This window comes from Euprymna scolopes, chromosome 7 (assembly GCF_053919585.1).
Source record: "Euprymna scolopes isolate OS-2025 chromosome 7, ASM5391958v1, whole genome shotgun sequence".
Classification (NCBI taxonomy): Eukaryota; Metazoa; Mollusca; class Cephalopoda; order Sepiida; family Sepiolidae; genus Euprymna; species Euprymna scolopes.
The window spans coordinates 105,239,783-105,256,284 of NC_136488.1; the positions used below are offsets into that span (position 1 = coordinate 105,239,783).

Below are 16,502 nucleotides of genomic sequence, written 5' to 3' on the forward strand. Positions count from 1 at the left end.
ATTTTTTTGTTTGTTTTTTTTTATATTTCTCAATCTGGAAAGTTATAGTGTGAAAAAACAATCTAGTTACGAATTAAATTTGATTAATATTTTGAACAAGTTGTGTGATTAAATTAAGAACAGCAATAACACAGAACATTTAAGATGGAATTTGAAGCAATATCAAGAGGAACTATTGAATGAAATATTTAACAGCATTTCATCACTGGCTACCATAGAATGAAAATATGTCACTTGAAAGCACTACAGTCACACCTCCCATAGTTGGAATTACGCAAAACCTGCAGTGTTCTATTAACAGCTTCTAGAACTTTTTTTTATGAGACATTATAACTTTGTCCCATAATATCAAAGATCATCTTGTGAGAACTTGAGCAATAGCAGAATTTTTACTTCTATTGCAAACAGGTTCATTAGTTGTGCTCAGATCCAAAGGAAGCTTGAATGACGTGTGAGTTGTTCGATCTCCAACGAGTAAAGTTGCAGCAATTCCAGAACTTGCTACAGTTCATTTCTCTGCCTGAGTTTGGCCAGCAATAAATTAGTGACAAAAGTTTTCTAGTTTCTATTGGTGCATCTAAAAAATATAATCCGTCATGTCGGTCACTTGCTCGATGATTGTTCTATATGCATGTTGTTGGTCTGGCAAAAGTTTCAGCACATTGTCATCAATGAAATTGGTCAGTGAATCAATATTATATGAAGTTCTCGCAAAACATCTGTGAGTTATTCATTTCACTTTGATGAGTTTCAGGTAACCCAGATTTGTAGAGCTCCTTCTTTCCCATGGTGATCACATGGTCTTCAATAACAATCAACATAGAATTATATATTTCTTTGTTAAATTCTATTTCTTTGTCAGGAAATCTTTTTTGTTGCTGATATGTATAGTCCTCAGCTAAATCATCCTTATATTTCTGCTACAATTATAACAGATTACTTCACAAGTTTGGAGAATTATTATAAAAAGGATTCTTAGAGAAACAGGTGTGTGTCACACTAAAGTCTCAGCCATAGTTCTATCCCATTAATTTTGATTTTCTAACAAATTTAAGGTCAAACAGGCTTCTTTGTAATTTTTTTTTTTTTTTTTACATGGGGATCACCACTTATCAAGGCCCGTAAGCCACTCGGGGATAAGGGTTATTTTGTGTGCAATAATCAATGAGATAATATCGTAGTAATAGTTGGTATTGGAGATTTGATAAAGCGTCTTACTTAAGAGGGCGATTAATCAGGAATTTGTTTATGTTGGACTTGAAGATGTCCAAGTTGTAGTCAGGTAGGAAACAGGCAAACGGAAGAGAATTCCACAGGCGTGCACTTCTCAGAAAAAAAGCTATGTTCATGGAATCTATGTTTTGATTTAGGCACAGATAAAGAGTGGGGGAAATTACTGACAGTGGTTTTAGCTAGACGGGTGTTTTATCATGAAGGATTGGCAGGGGGGGACCAGAGATTGGAGCTCGGACGAGCACTTGCCATGGAAATAATGATAAAACAAAGACAGGCTCGCAACGTCTCTTCTGTGGGAAAGAGGAGCATCCCCCACTAAGCCACGAAGTCTATTTTGTACTTTGTCAAGGCAGGATAGGCTGTTTTTTGAAGCTCCAGCCCAGATGTGGCAGCAGTACTCCATCTTTGGACGTACTTGGCTTTTATAGAGATAGAGAATTGCATCAGTAGTTAATATCTTCTTGAGCGGTAGAAGGATCCTACCATTTTCCCAGCGGCCCGGGCAACAGACTTTATATACGTGTTCCATTTCAGATCAGGAGTAAAGGTCAAACCCAGGAGCTTGTCAAAACATGAAGCCTCCCCAAGACGAGAGCCATCCATTTCAATTGATGCTAGATGAGGAACAGAGCGTTGATGATGTAAAGTTAGGAGCTTGGTTTTAGATGCATTAAAAGTAACCAGCCATCTCTTCCCCCACTGAACGATGCGTTCAAGATCAGAGGAGAGGGAATCAGAGAGAGCTTTGTCATTTACGGCCTTTGATGTGTTGCCGTAGATGGTCGTGTCATCAGCATAGATGTCTACGAATGATTTAAGTATGTGTTTTGGGAGATCATTGATGTAGATCAGGAAGAGAGTTGGGCCCAGGATGGACCCCTGGGGGACTCCAGCATTAATACTGTGGGCCTCAGATTTCTGCCCATCAACCACTACTCTTATAAACCTATCAGAGAGAAATGATTTAATTATTGAGAAAACATTTCCAGTTATACCGTAGCTGGAAATCTTGTGAAGTAGGCCCTTATGCCAAACCTTATCGAAGGCCTTTGATATGTCAAGAGCAATTGCCCTAGAAAGGAAGCCTTTGTCGAGAGATTCACCTATCCTATAGGATATAACTGTTAGCACATCAGCTGTAGATCTAGCAGAACGGAAACCATATTGCATGTTAAGGAGGTTATTTCTGCTGAGGTGGTTGACCACGTCTTTATTTAATATGGATTCCAGTAACTTACTCATGACACACAAGAGACTTATTGGTCTGTACTGAGAGGGGGATGATTTATCACCTGAGTTCTTAAATACAGGGCATACTGACGAGGTTTTCCCTTAAGGCAATGCTTAAACAGTTTTGTAAGTATGGGGCAAGTTCTGGTCGAAGCTTTTTCAACACTATAATTGGAATGCCGTCTGGGCCAGTTGCTTTACTGGAATCAAGGTTCTTGATTAGTTTGGCAACCTCGTGCACAGATTTGTATGTTGGATAGGGTGTTGTCAATTGTCAACAGTTCTTAGAAAGGAAAATGAAGTCGATAGTCTTATTTCATGAAGGAGTCTCAAAAAGAAACATGATGACTTGAGTACACAGAGTAAACTCTTCCAAATTTCTTAAACTTTTAGTAAAAAAAATTAAAAACTTTATTTTAGTAAAAAAAATTAAAAACTATTCTAGAAAAGTCAGATAGACCCCATAATTTTATTATAACCATACCTGTTCAAACTGAAACACGCTTATCACAATATTCTTATGTTGATCTACATAAAAAAAAAACCCTGTTATACTTTGTGCCATATTCCTATGGAGGTCAGATGCGAACGCAGACCCCATAATTTTATTATATCATTTGTCTTCAAACTGAAACATACTTATCAAAGTATACTTACGTGGATAGATATCAAAAGTCCTTTTTAAAGTTTGTGGTATATTTCCATTCTGTGGAGGCCAGGTATTTTATTTTACCATCCCTGTTCAAACTGAACCATACTTATATACGTATTCTTCTGTGTATCTATATCAAAAACCATTGTAAAAGTTTTTTTTATTTTCATTCTTTGGGGACCGGATACGTACGCAGACCCCACAATTTTAATAAACCACCCCTATTCAAAGTGTACCAACCCATTTTTAATCCTTGATACCTCTTCTATCACTGTATGTGGTCAGTTTAGTTTATATAAGAGCGTGTTCGTATACAGAGACACATAGCTTTATTATCTCTATACATATATAAATTCGTATTCCTGTCTGTTTGCTTACAATTTGATCAATATACACAAAAGATCCATTACTTTCCTATTTCATTTATTTCTATATATAGTATTACTTTTCTATGTCATTCATTTCTATATATATATAGATATGATTCTTGAAAAATATACGATTAAGAGGTAACCTCATTTGCATATTACATTAAGGAAAATCGATTTTATTAAATAGCATATAAGTAGTAGCGATTATAAGAATATAAAAGTACTTTAGATCAAAACAAAAAAATAACCGTCAGACTAATAGAACACCCAACTGTCAACAGCTTAATCGCTTGAAACCGAACTTCCCTCGCCCCTACTTTTAAAAGTAAAAACAAAAGAATGAATAAAAAAGTGAGAGATAAAATAAATAAATAATAAATGAATAAAAATAACACTTGTCAAAAGGAAATCAAAGTCGCTACCAGTAAAGAATATACAACCATAAAAACAACCCAAGATATGGGAAATTTTAAAGCGAGGGCAATAAATAACCATCAAGAATCACCAAACACCTACCAACTAATGACAGTTTATATACAGAGATACGGCACTTCCCCACCCCAGCCTACCCCTCACCATATTTCAAAAATATAAAAACCCTAATGCTCACATTCACAAATATGGGGGGGGGGCAGGTCTGGGAGCCGTTTCCACAGACTTCCGGCCATGTTTGAATTCACGATGCCAGCGTTTTACAAGGTTATATGATGGGGCATTATCACCATAAGTTTCTTTCATTTCATCAAAAGTCTCCTGTGGTGTGCGTCCTTTCAAATACAAAAACCGGATTACTGCTCGACATTCAACAGGCTCCATTTCACACCTGACTCAGTTCAAACACCTGTAAAACAGAAACCACAATTAGTTCAGATCTGTAATTTGCCACATAAGCCGTAGAGATATAAATCATTGCACACACAAAATTTCAACTAGATCATTCAACTGAAAGTGGGTCAGGGCCATTACTTATTGCACGTGCCTTGTAATGAAATGTTGTCCCTGAATTGGAACTCCACTGAAACATGTATGCACATATATAACCAATAATGTTTGTATAATAAACAGACTATATATCAGCTCTGTCCTGCATTGAGCACTCTTTAATAATCATGAGTTTCATTGGATTTTCATCTAGGAAACCAAACGATACAATCGTTTATATATATATATATATATATATATATATATAATATAAAGCTGTGTGTATGTGTGTGCGTGTGTGTGTGGTCACGAATAGGCTCCTATATGGTTGACTATTTTAAAAAACTGATTACATATAATGATAGAAGATGTATTGAGACACAGGAATGGGTATGTTTGATCTGGCAGAACAGTGGTTCATTAAAATTGTGGGGTCTACGTTTGTGCCTGGTCCACAAAGTATGGAAATTAAAAATTAAAAAAAAAAACGTTTGCAAGTGTTTCTGATATAGATGTACATAAGAATACTTTGATAAGTATGTTTTAACTTAAATAGGGATGGTATAATAAAATTGTGGGGTCTGCGTTCGCGCCTGGCCTCCATAGAATGGAAATAGGCAAAAACTTTAATAAAGACTTTTCATATCTATCTGTGTAAGTATACTTTGATAATTATGTTTCTGTTTGAAGAAATATGGTATAATAAAATTATGGGGTGTTCGTTCGCACCTGACCTCCATAGAATGGAAATATGTCACAAAATTTAACAAGGTTTTTTTAATATAGATCCACAGAATATTGTGATAAATGTTTCAGTGTGAACAGGTATGGTATAATAAATTATGGGGTTTATCTATTTTATTTTTACTTTCATCATATTTTGCTTTGGTTTTGACACCCCCAAATTCAACCCAAATTTACAACCCTTCCTTTTCATAACCTATCATACTTTCATAAATCAGAGTCCATTTTCTGTAGGCTGCTTTTGAACCCAGTCAACGACGGGTACTTTTGCTAGTATTATATAAAAACATTTCCGTATGCTAAAATGTTTTTGTCTTAAATTCTATGCAATTATATACAATGTAGAAACTATGCACAAAAAGAATTAGACATAATAGTTAAATGAAACTAATAAAAAATGAATAATTAATTAAAGAACAATCATTTTTCAAATGAATATGCAAATTAGTGAACGTTCATGAAGTTGCTCACATATCCATGTTTAAGTATATTAAGAAGTTTGTTTTAATAACTTTTAAATAGGAAAACTTTATATATATATATATATATATATATATATATATATATATATATACATGTATCATTACACATCACTGATATATATATATATATATATATATATATATATATATATATATATCACATATATATATATATCACACACACACATATATATATATATCACATATATATATATCACATATATATATATATATATATATATATACACACACATCACTGTTGCTACATGTTAAATAATATTATATAATAATATGTAGCAATAGTGATGTATAATGATAAGTAGTAAGATTGCACATCTACAGACAAAATAGGTTTCAGTCTCATAAAATTCGTACTATAATTGTTTGCAAGGACCCATAGCATAGTGGATAAAGTACTTGGTAAATTTCAGTTGTAAAGTTACACTTGTGAAGGTAGAAAGCTAAGGGAAAGAAAAATAAAGAAACACAAAACAGTACAGCCGACACTCAAAATACAATTGCGAACATGGATTAAATAAAAGGTTCTGTTTGAAATCCTGTGTAAATTCCAGAGTTTGATAGACACCTGAAAACCATTGAGGGTCAACTGAAACGTGAAAATAACACTCAAAATCAAAGAATCCAAATAATACGAATAATCAATTTTCATCTCAAAAATATAGAAACAAAACAAAACTTTTTTTTTCTTAATTTTTGTGATTTTATTTGTAGCTTTGCCTTATCTAAGAATCATTCAGTAAAATTGAAGATGACAAATCGTTTTGTGCTTCATGGAATCTAGCGCTTAGTTTAGGTCAAGAAAATGAAACACAACGAACGACAGTGTGATCCACTCCACACCAAACATCTAACACTTCAGAAGGAACACACACCTGCAGAAGAGAAATAGAAAAAGATTTTTAAGCTGAAAATAACATTTAATTTACAGAAATAGTTATCGAATTAAATATTTTCAAACTTTTGTTTTAAATTTCGAAACTTATCTGAACATGGACTGGATGTGACATGCTCGTTTTATGTCAATGTCGTAAAAGTTATAGGCACATGCCATTTTAATCTAACATGCGTTATACACACGTACACCTTTAAATAACACACCGGTTACCTGGCCTGTCGTAATCCTCGTTTTGCACAATAGGTGGAATTCTCTATTCCCTGTTCCGTTTCTCTCTCTCTTTCTCTCGCTTGCCTTCGATCTATAAACACGTTACTCATTGTCCATGTAAGAGACACGCCTTTAAACATGCTTCGACAGAATCATTTTCCTTCTCCAAGGTAGGATCGAATACCTGTGTATAATTTAAACTCCTACCCACATAATGAACTTCGAATGTATACTCCGACGAACTCTCGTAGACATTCACGCACACATACACACAACGAACATTTATCTACGTGCATGCTAGTTCATATACACACTAACACTCTGTAACGTTTGTAACGTTTCTGTGTAAATAAATTCGCGTGTACATATGCAGATATATAATCCTGCTTTGGCGTGCTTCATTTCAATGTAATTCTTAAATGAATTCGTGACACGCATTTATTTGTTGATTGTTTTATTACGCTGTCCTAGTTACAAACGATGACCTTCAACCTATTAGTAATCGATCACGCAACTTTCTCAATAACCGGTTCCTCAACACAGTCTACAAAGTGGGGACCCCAGGGTAACTAAACAGCTCCCCAGGTTCTCCACAAAGTAACTTTGGAAAGGTATGGAAAGGTATGCATGCTTTCCTCTTCATCCTAACCATAAGGAAAATAGTAGTAGGACACCATGATTGTCAAATGGCATCTGACAATATTAATTTTGCTTAGAATGCTTTAACGTGACATCGCATGCAAATGTTAAAACACAAGCTGACAAAACGCCAATAGTTGGTCGGATTGGTCATGTGACATAGGGAAGGGTGTTTTGTATATTTTTGAGGTGGAATGTTAGTAGCGAGCAGAACAATGTAAGGTAAACAACCTTCTATTTTACGCATTTTTAAGCTTCATATATTCGTTCATTCACAGGGGGAACTTGTCAGTATTTGGTCGTGCTTGTGCGGGGATATTTTTTCAATTTTCTTATCAGTTTATTTTAACAGGATGCCAAACATTCATTCACTATCTTATATATTCCAACAGAGAGTTTTTTGAAATTTTCTTTTAGGAGTCCAGTTACTCCTATAATTACTGGAATGATAGAGGTCTTCTTAAGATTCTAGCTTCTTTTCATGTCATATATAAGATATTTATTCATGTCATATATAAGATATTTATTCATGTCGTATATAAGATATATATTCATGTCGTATATAAGATATATATTCATGTCATATATAAGATATTTATTCATGTCATATATAAGATATATATTCATGTCATATAAAAGATATATATTCATGTCATATAAAAGATATATATTCATGTCATTCATAAGATATATATTCATGTCATATATAAGATACTAGCAATCGGTGCCCGGCGTTGCCCAGGTGTTTTGAGGTTAATGCTGAGAAAAAAAAAAGGGTCAATTTTTTAAAACTTTGACCCCTATTATGATCTTTTAACATTTATTGTTTAGGGATCAAGTAAAGTTAATAAGTTAGATCCATGTCCAAGGAATCTATATCTAAAATATCACGTGTTTACTGTTTAGACCCAAAATTGTAGGAGGAGTTTGGTAGAGTTCTCAAAGGTCAAATCGTTGAATATATTAAATATTATTTTTTAAAGCAGTTTGGCCTTCAAAATTTCTGTTTGGCCTTTTTCTTCACCGATGAAATCTGGAGACGCAACGGGAATTTTCGGAAAATAAATGTTGTTACTATGCACATCTATGTATTGAAATACAATTTGTGGCAAAATTTCAGGAAAAACTAATGGATGGTTCTCTCGCAATAGTCCGGACAATTCGCTAAATTATCTCGTCAAAACCTTAAATCTCGAATTTTTGTGCATTTTTTTTGGGGGGGGGGGGGGCTAATTTGGCATAAAAGTGTCCATTTAATAGTATTATCTTGAATAAATAAAAAAATAAGGAAAATTACCAAAAAAAACAAACAAGAACAACAAAAGTGTGCCGTATTTTTAAAAGTTTTATTGCGTTGTTTTTATTTGCTTTTTTTATTTCATCGGTGAAGAAAAAGGCCAAACAGAAATTTTGAAGGCCAAACTGCTTTAAAAAAAGGCCAAATTCGCGAAATTTGGCCTCGCTATATAAAAAAAAAGAAGGGAAATCCCCCTACTTGAACTTTCTGTTTAATTAATAATGACTCGCTTGTAGCGTTGATTTTTTTCTTTTTTCGCTATAAAAAAATAACTACTTGATGAAATTACGTGATTTTTTTCTGTAGGAAAACTTTATCCCATGACGAGTACGTACAATATATTTTTTTTAAAAAATATTTCCATTTTTTAATGTCAATAGAAAACTGCACAAGTACCCAAATCCGAAATGTAAAAACCATGAGTGAACGCGCGCTTTTTTTTTTTTTTAGTTATTTTCATAATGGCGGCGGTGATGTCGGAGGTTCGATTGTTAGATTGTAGTTTCGTATTTTTTTAATTTGTAAATCGCAAGTTAGGAAAAAATTAAACCCTTCCAAGATGGACAATAAATAAAGCCATAATATTTTATGGTAAAGTTAAAAGCCTACGAACCATAGTTTTTTAGGAGATGTGATTATTGGATTAACCAATCAGAAATCGTCTGTGGCACACACATCTCTGTTTTTATAGATATACTAGCAATCGGTGCCCGGCGTTGCCCAGGTGTTTTGAAGTGTATGCTGAGGAAAAAAAACGGTCAATTTTTTAAAACTTTGACCCCTATTATGACCTCTTAACATTTATTGTTCAGGGATCAAGTAAAGTTAATAAGTTAGATCCATGTCCAAGGAATCTATATATAAAATATCACGTGTTCAGACCTTAAATTGTAGGAGAAGTTTGGTAGAGTTCTCAAAGGTCTAATTGTTGAATATTGAGCACTTAATCGCCAAATTTCTGTCGAAAACCTATCACATTGATTTTCCCAAATCTCAGTACCCTGTATATCAAATTTCGAATCTGTAGGCTTAAAATTGACAGAGTTTTAGCGTAGAGAAATGCACACAGACGCACAGACACACACAGACACACACAGACACTATCACTTATACATATATATAAACATAAACATCATATATATATATAACAAAAGACCATTATTTACTGAAGTGAAAGGAAAACCCGGGGAACTTTACTCAAAAATAAATCTATATATTTTTGTGTGTAATGATAGTCTGGTACTTATACAGTTTAGTGACGACATTAAAAAATGGAAATATTGAAAAAAAAATTTTATTGTACGTAACTGTTATAGACTGAAGTTCTCCGAAAAAAAATTTCACTTCATTTGATCAAGTAGTTTTTTTTTACAGCGAAAAACAATGATTTATCACGGCTACGTCAACGTGGCGATTTTGGAAATGTTATTGCAGACCCAGGAATTCCCCAAGGGCAGGTAACTGCCGTACATAGCAGAATACCTCCATTTTAGGCCAATCTAGCCCTTTTTTCCCCCACCAGAATGAGATTTTTTTTTTTTTTTTTTTGCGAAGACAGATGCCATTTTTGGGGTGTTTTTTTTTTTTTTTAAGTTGTAACAGAAGTAAATAAACGAAGTTTCGAAGTTATCCATGCGTGTCCAACTGAGCATGTTTCGAAAATAATCTCGTATAAAAATTCTTCAATTCTTTGCATTCTTCAATTTCTTTGCATATTCAATAGTATTCTTATTTTAAAAAAAAACGCATCTCAATACGGCGAGAAAAAAAGGCTAGATTGCGAAATTTGGCCTAAAATGGAGGTATTCTGCTAGGTACATTTCCAAAATGGCCACGTTGACGTCGTCGTGATAAATAATTGTTTTTCGCTGTAAGAACAAAAATACTTGATCAAATGAAGTGAAATTTTTTCTCGGAGAACTTCAGTCTATAACAGTTACGTACAATAAAATGTTTGTTTCAATATTTCCATTTTTTAATGTCGTCACTAAACTGTATAAGTATCGATAGTCTTATCAACACCCCTTTTTTCTATTTATTTAAAAAGAAAATACAACTTTATACAAATTCCCTATTAGTTTTTTTTTTCGGTTCTCTTATACGATGATCATCTTTATTTAACTATTACGTGTAATTATATTCATACAGATATTCTATATGATTTACATTTGCGTAATATTTGCGTAGAAATGAAGAAAATCAAATTTACTGTGTATTTATCGTGTTGCCATAACAACGTGACGTAGCCAAGGACGGTAGTGGACGTGAGTGTGTGTGCGTGTGTGCGCGTGTTTTCGTGCTGTATTGTTGGTAGTAGTAGTAGTAGTACTAATAAAATTTTCCTAAACTAAACATAAAACATCGGTTAGGGTTAGTTTAACATTCTGTAAAAGTACCTTCCGTTTTTTTTTTGTTTGTTTTTTTTTTGTACTTCTGCAGAGAAGGTAAAAAACCGATAAAAACTGGATATATTTTTCGTGTTTTTATTCAATTTAACATGTTTATTCAGCTCGAAAAGAATACAGTGTTTACCGATGTGTTGGAAAATTCAAGATGGCGTCTCACACATTCTTTAACACCGTAAGTTTGGGAAAAGGTGTTATAAATAAAAAACTATACAAAATACTGTTAAAAACCCGCCGAATATATGTCAACCTATGTCACGGTAACATATATTGAGCGAGTTTTTAACAGTATTTTAACCGGTTTTTTATTTATTACACCTTTTTCCAAACTTACCGTGTTAAAGAGAGAATCGGCCGCCATCTTGAATTTTCCAATACATCGGTAAACACTGTATGCTTTTCGAGCTGAATAAACATGTTAAATTGAATAAAAACACGAAAAATTTGCCTTTGATAACATTTATTTGTTATATATTTGTTTTTTGGCAACTTATTCGAATCTATGTGTACAGTAATACAAACCCGAAATGAATTTAAGACCATGAGTGAAATGAGAAAAAGAAGTCAGCGGGTTTGGTTGCCATAACAACGTGACGGTAGTGAACGTGTGTGTGTGCGTGTGTGCGCGTATTTCGTGTAGTTTAGTATTTTTTTGCGTAGTTTAGTATTTTTCGTGTAGTTTAGTATTTTGTGTGCGCGTATTTCGTGTAGTTTCGTATTTTTTTAATTTGTAAATAACAAGTTATTAAAAAATTAAACTCTTCCAAGATGGACAATAAATAAAGCCATAATATTTTATGGTATCGTTAAAAGCCTACGAACCATAGTTTTTTAGGAGATGTGATTATTGGATTAACCAATCAGAAATCGTCTGTGGCACACACATCTCTGTTTTTATAGATATATAGAAGATATAGATAGATATATTCATGTCATATATAAGATATTTATTCATGTCATATATAAGATATTTATTCATGTCATATATAAGATATATATTGGTATTCCGTTATCTTTTACCCCTCAGCTCTGTTTAACTCCGCATCATCGGAGACACTAACTTCTACTAACATTGCTTCTTTATCTTTCTTATCACAATGTCAGGTTTAATAGCTCTGTTTTCTAGATACGTAGCTGTAAAGATTGCATAGTAGATGGTGTATGACTTATTTCCAACTGTTCTTTCTGGTAAACATGTTACCAGGACTTGCTGTTGCATTCAATATTTAACTTTTTACACATCATCCAGTGGAAATATTTACACACTCCTTTGTGTCCCATTGTATAATACCTCTCCCCCATATAATTGAATGTTAGGTGGCTCACACTTTACTTCCGTATGGCAGAATCTACACTTGCTGTCATTGCTGAGATCGTTCATCTTTTAAAAACATTAAGCATCAATTCTTGATCTTGGCCAACCATTTATAATCCTCTTGATAATAGTGGAGCAATCCTCTTTTTAGTCAGTCTATTGAGCCTTCCTTCTCAATTAATGGGATAGAATCACCAACGAATAGGTGCTAAGACATGTCGGCAGCCGCTCCTTATTCCAGACACTCAAGATCTGACGATCCAGATGTCTTGGACATTTGCGCAGAATGCCCGATGGCCATCTCCCTAAGGATATCCTCTACAGCGAACTGGCAAATGGAACAAGAAGCCACGATTGCCCGGTGCTGCCCTTTAAAGATGTGGCCAAACGGGACCTGATCGCTCTTGGCATCGATGTGAATGTGTGGGAGGAGCTAGCCGAAGATAGACCAGCATGAAGGCATGCCTTGAGTAAGGGGTGGTGAAGGACTTGAGAACCTTCGGTTCGAGAGGTTGGCGCAGAGAAGACAAAACTAGTGACTACGTTTACTGTTGCTTGCATTAATCTTTCGTAGATTGCTTCCCATTGATTAGAGCCTTCCTTATCTATATAGGCTTGAATGAATTCATCCAGAAAATACTTGGCATGCTTTTGATTGGCTCATTCTTCTATTTTTTTTTTTTTTGTACTGAAAAGTCTTGGTGTATTTTTGGTGTCTTTGGGGTATTTCCATAGCAGACTTGTTTTCTGATTCATTTGTAAGACAGTCTTGTTAAAAATGTTTGACCATTTTTGTGATGGCTTTTGTTTCATGGTGTTGGTGCATCATTTTGCGTTTCGGATTTTGGTGTAACGGGATCCCAGGCAGTGCCAGGTATCCTGTTCAGCTAGATGAAAATGGGAGAGGATAAGGTATGGTCGAGGGGGGGGGGGCATGCTGACACTTGGTCAAGGAAAAACAGATGTTTATGAGATTTCTGTCCACCAGAGAAGAAATAGTATCTATTTCAATGAAAAGAAAATATAAAATCTGATAATAGGATTCGTGGAACAAGAGATTGTTTTTCTAGTTGGATTTGGTAAAAATTAATTTTAACTACTAATTGAGTGAGACAGGTACAATGACTTGGGTTCAAAAGGTCTGCTTTGGTGTCTGAGAGATGTTGTCATTTGGGTCCACCTGTTGTATTTAACTACCAGGCCACAAAGCCAGTGATAAGTTAGTTGGACAGATAAATAAATAAATTGAACCTAGGGAGAGATATGGTCATGAAAGAGGAAGAAAAGGTTCACAAGAAAAGAGAAAATGAAAAGAATATAAAATAAGGAGATAGAGAAAGGAGTTCATGAGAGAAGAAAAAGAATAAGGTAATGGGATAGAGAAAAAAAGAGGTTAAGAGAAAAAAAAAGGAAAAGTAATCTTCAATATGACAGAGGGGAGAAGAGGCCAGTTTTATAAAAATGATTGGCTTTTTAGAGTTGGGGTCCTTTTACTGGAATCCGACGAGGTGTCCACATCGCTCTCACCCTGCCGGGGGAGGGGGGGTCGAAACCCTCATAAGAGCTAAGTTGAAAAGCTCTTGTTCTTAGCTGGGAAATTAATTAGAGAAACTTAAGTTATACAACCTGCATCATGAAGCTCGGATCAAAGAACTCGACTTTAAACAAGTGTAGAACGATTTATGAATAATCATTTTGTTGGTTTTTACGAAAATGAACCAGAGTTTTTCTTTCTTTCTCGATTGCCGGCCTGAATGAAGATGCAGTTTATTTCAGGTATGCCCTGACGCCAGATGATGAAAGAGATAGACTGGATCCAGCACAAAGCCAGAGTTACGGCCGAAATCAACAATGTTGCTACACGGACTTAGGGTCATGCACATTTCGCATGCCCTAAGCAGCAGAAAGATAGTTTCCAGTGACCAGTGAGAGTCTGGTCACCCTTGAGGGGTCCACTACAAGACAAGTAAGAATGTAGCCCTGCTGGGTTGCATCTATGGTCCTGCGAGCCGGGAGCAATGAACACGGCCAGAAGTACATATGCATGGACTTGGAGTCTATATTCGTAACACCCTCCCCCTGACTAGAGAAATAAAACTAGAATCAGAGGACCAGGCCTTTATGTGCTTCAGACTAAATATGCAACACAATATTAGCTACTTGTATTTTCTCTACCGCTCTCCCTCAAACCAAGACTGTACCCTAATAAACAAAGTCTCAGACAGCATAGATATAGCACTCTCCCTCGATACTAACGCACAAATACATGTATTTGGTGACTTCAATGTCCACCACAGTAACTGGCTAGGATTCTCTAATCACACAGACGTAGCTGGTAGCACAACACATAGCTTCTCTATATCCCATTCCCTATCTCAGTTGGTTACATTTCCGACACGTTTCCCATACCAGCAAGATCAACATGCCTCACTTCTAGATCTCTTTCTGACAACGATTCCCAATGACTGTACAACAAATGCCTACAGCCCACTCGGGAATGCTGATCACGCTGTGATAATGGTAGAAATCAGCCTAAATTCTCGCCCTAAAACTGAAGACCCACTGCTCAAAACAACGAGGTATTACAAAAAGGCTGATTGGGAAGCCATCAGGGAGCTCATCAGAGATGCCCCATGGCAAAATATCTTTACTCTTCCAGCGGAACAGTGTGCAAATGAGACCACTGAATGGTTCAAAACTGCTATTGAAGCACATGTTCCCGCACGGAAATTCTATAGCAAGCCCCACTCCCCCCAATGGTTTACTTCTGCTTGTGCAGCTACCATTTGTCAAAGGCAGCATGCGTTCCGCAGATTCAACCGACATAAGTCCATCTCAAATAAACAGAAGTTTATAGAAGCTAGAAATAATTGTAAGAGAGTGATAGAGACAGCTAAGACAGATTACTCTGAAACCACCAGAAAACGCATCGAAGCACAGAAATTAGGAACCCGGGATTTTTGGAAAATCTACAACAGCGTAGTAAATAATGGACAGTCAACTATTCCCCCACTATCAAACGATAATGAGGTTGCTTGCACGGCAACTGACAAGGCTAATCTGCTTGCCAGTCGGTTTGCCTCAAACTCCACACTGAACTCGGTACACCACTCACTCTCTGATTTTCCTCTGCGAACAGACGCCTCACTAGACGATTTGAAAATCACCCCTTCTCAGGTACATGCTATTATAAAAAAACCTAGACACCTCAAAAGCATGTGGACCAGATCTCATCCCGGCTGTGCTATTAAAAAAAATGCTCTGCCGAGGTTGCTCCAGTTCTGTCCAAACTTTACAATAAATGCCTTAACGAATCTTGTTTTCCCGACTGCTGGAAAACCGCCTCTGTGGTACCAGTCTTCAAGAATTCTGGTGAAAGAACTGACCCACTAAATTATCGCCCCATTAGCCTCCTCCCGCTTTTCGCCAAAATATTTGAGTCCTTAGTTAATCAAGCCCTAGTCCAGCACCTTACAGCTGCTAAACTCCTGACTGACAAACAATATGGATTCAGGCAAGCCCGTTCAACAGCAGATATCTTAACTGTAGTTTCTGAACGTATATACCGTTCATTGGATAAAACAGGGGAGGGTAGAGCGGTGGTCCTCGATATATCTAAGGCTTTTGACAGGGTATGGCACGATGGTCTTCTAAGGAAAATTAGATCATATGGAATCACTGGAAGAATTCATAATGTAATTAAATCCTTCTTAAGTAATAGAAAAATCAAAGTTGTCCTCGACGGTCGTACATCCAAACAATACGACATAAATGCGGGAGTACCTCAGGGGTCTATCCTTGGACCTCTATTATTCCTGATATTCATAAACGACCTCCCTGATAAAATTGTTTCGGAGATGGGTATATTTGCCGATGACACCACTCTCTATAACAGATATGAGGGGAAAACAAATGAACACATATCCAAGGAAATGGCAGAAACACTAGAGGATGACCTCCAATCCGTAGTGGAATGGGGACAAAAATGGTTGGTCACATTCAATGCTGCTAAGACTAAGCTTGTTTCCTTCAATAACTACAAGAAACCTTCTCTACCACCAATAGCAATGGCCAAGAACACATT

General features: G+C 35.6%; 1 protein-coding gene across 4 annotated transcripts in view; it reads right to left on the reverse strand.

Annotated features, from left to right (window-relative positions):
* Positions 1-6,333: 6,333 nt before the first annotated feature.
* LOC145279874 (RCC1-like G exchanging factor-like protein) overlaps positions 6,334-16,502 on the reverse strand; it is an 81,734-nt gene continuing 71,565 nt past the window's right edge. For all 4 annotated transcript variants that reach the window (XM_080131333.1, XM_080131331.1, XM_080131334.1 and 1 more), the window contains exon 13: positions 6,334-6,529. In XM_080131333.1, the coding sequence (XP_079987459.1) occupies positions 6,452-6,529 (78 nt within the window). In that variant the 3' untranslated portion in view covers positions 6,334-6,451. The remainder of the gene's footprint in view (positions 6,530-16,502) is intronic.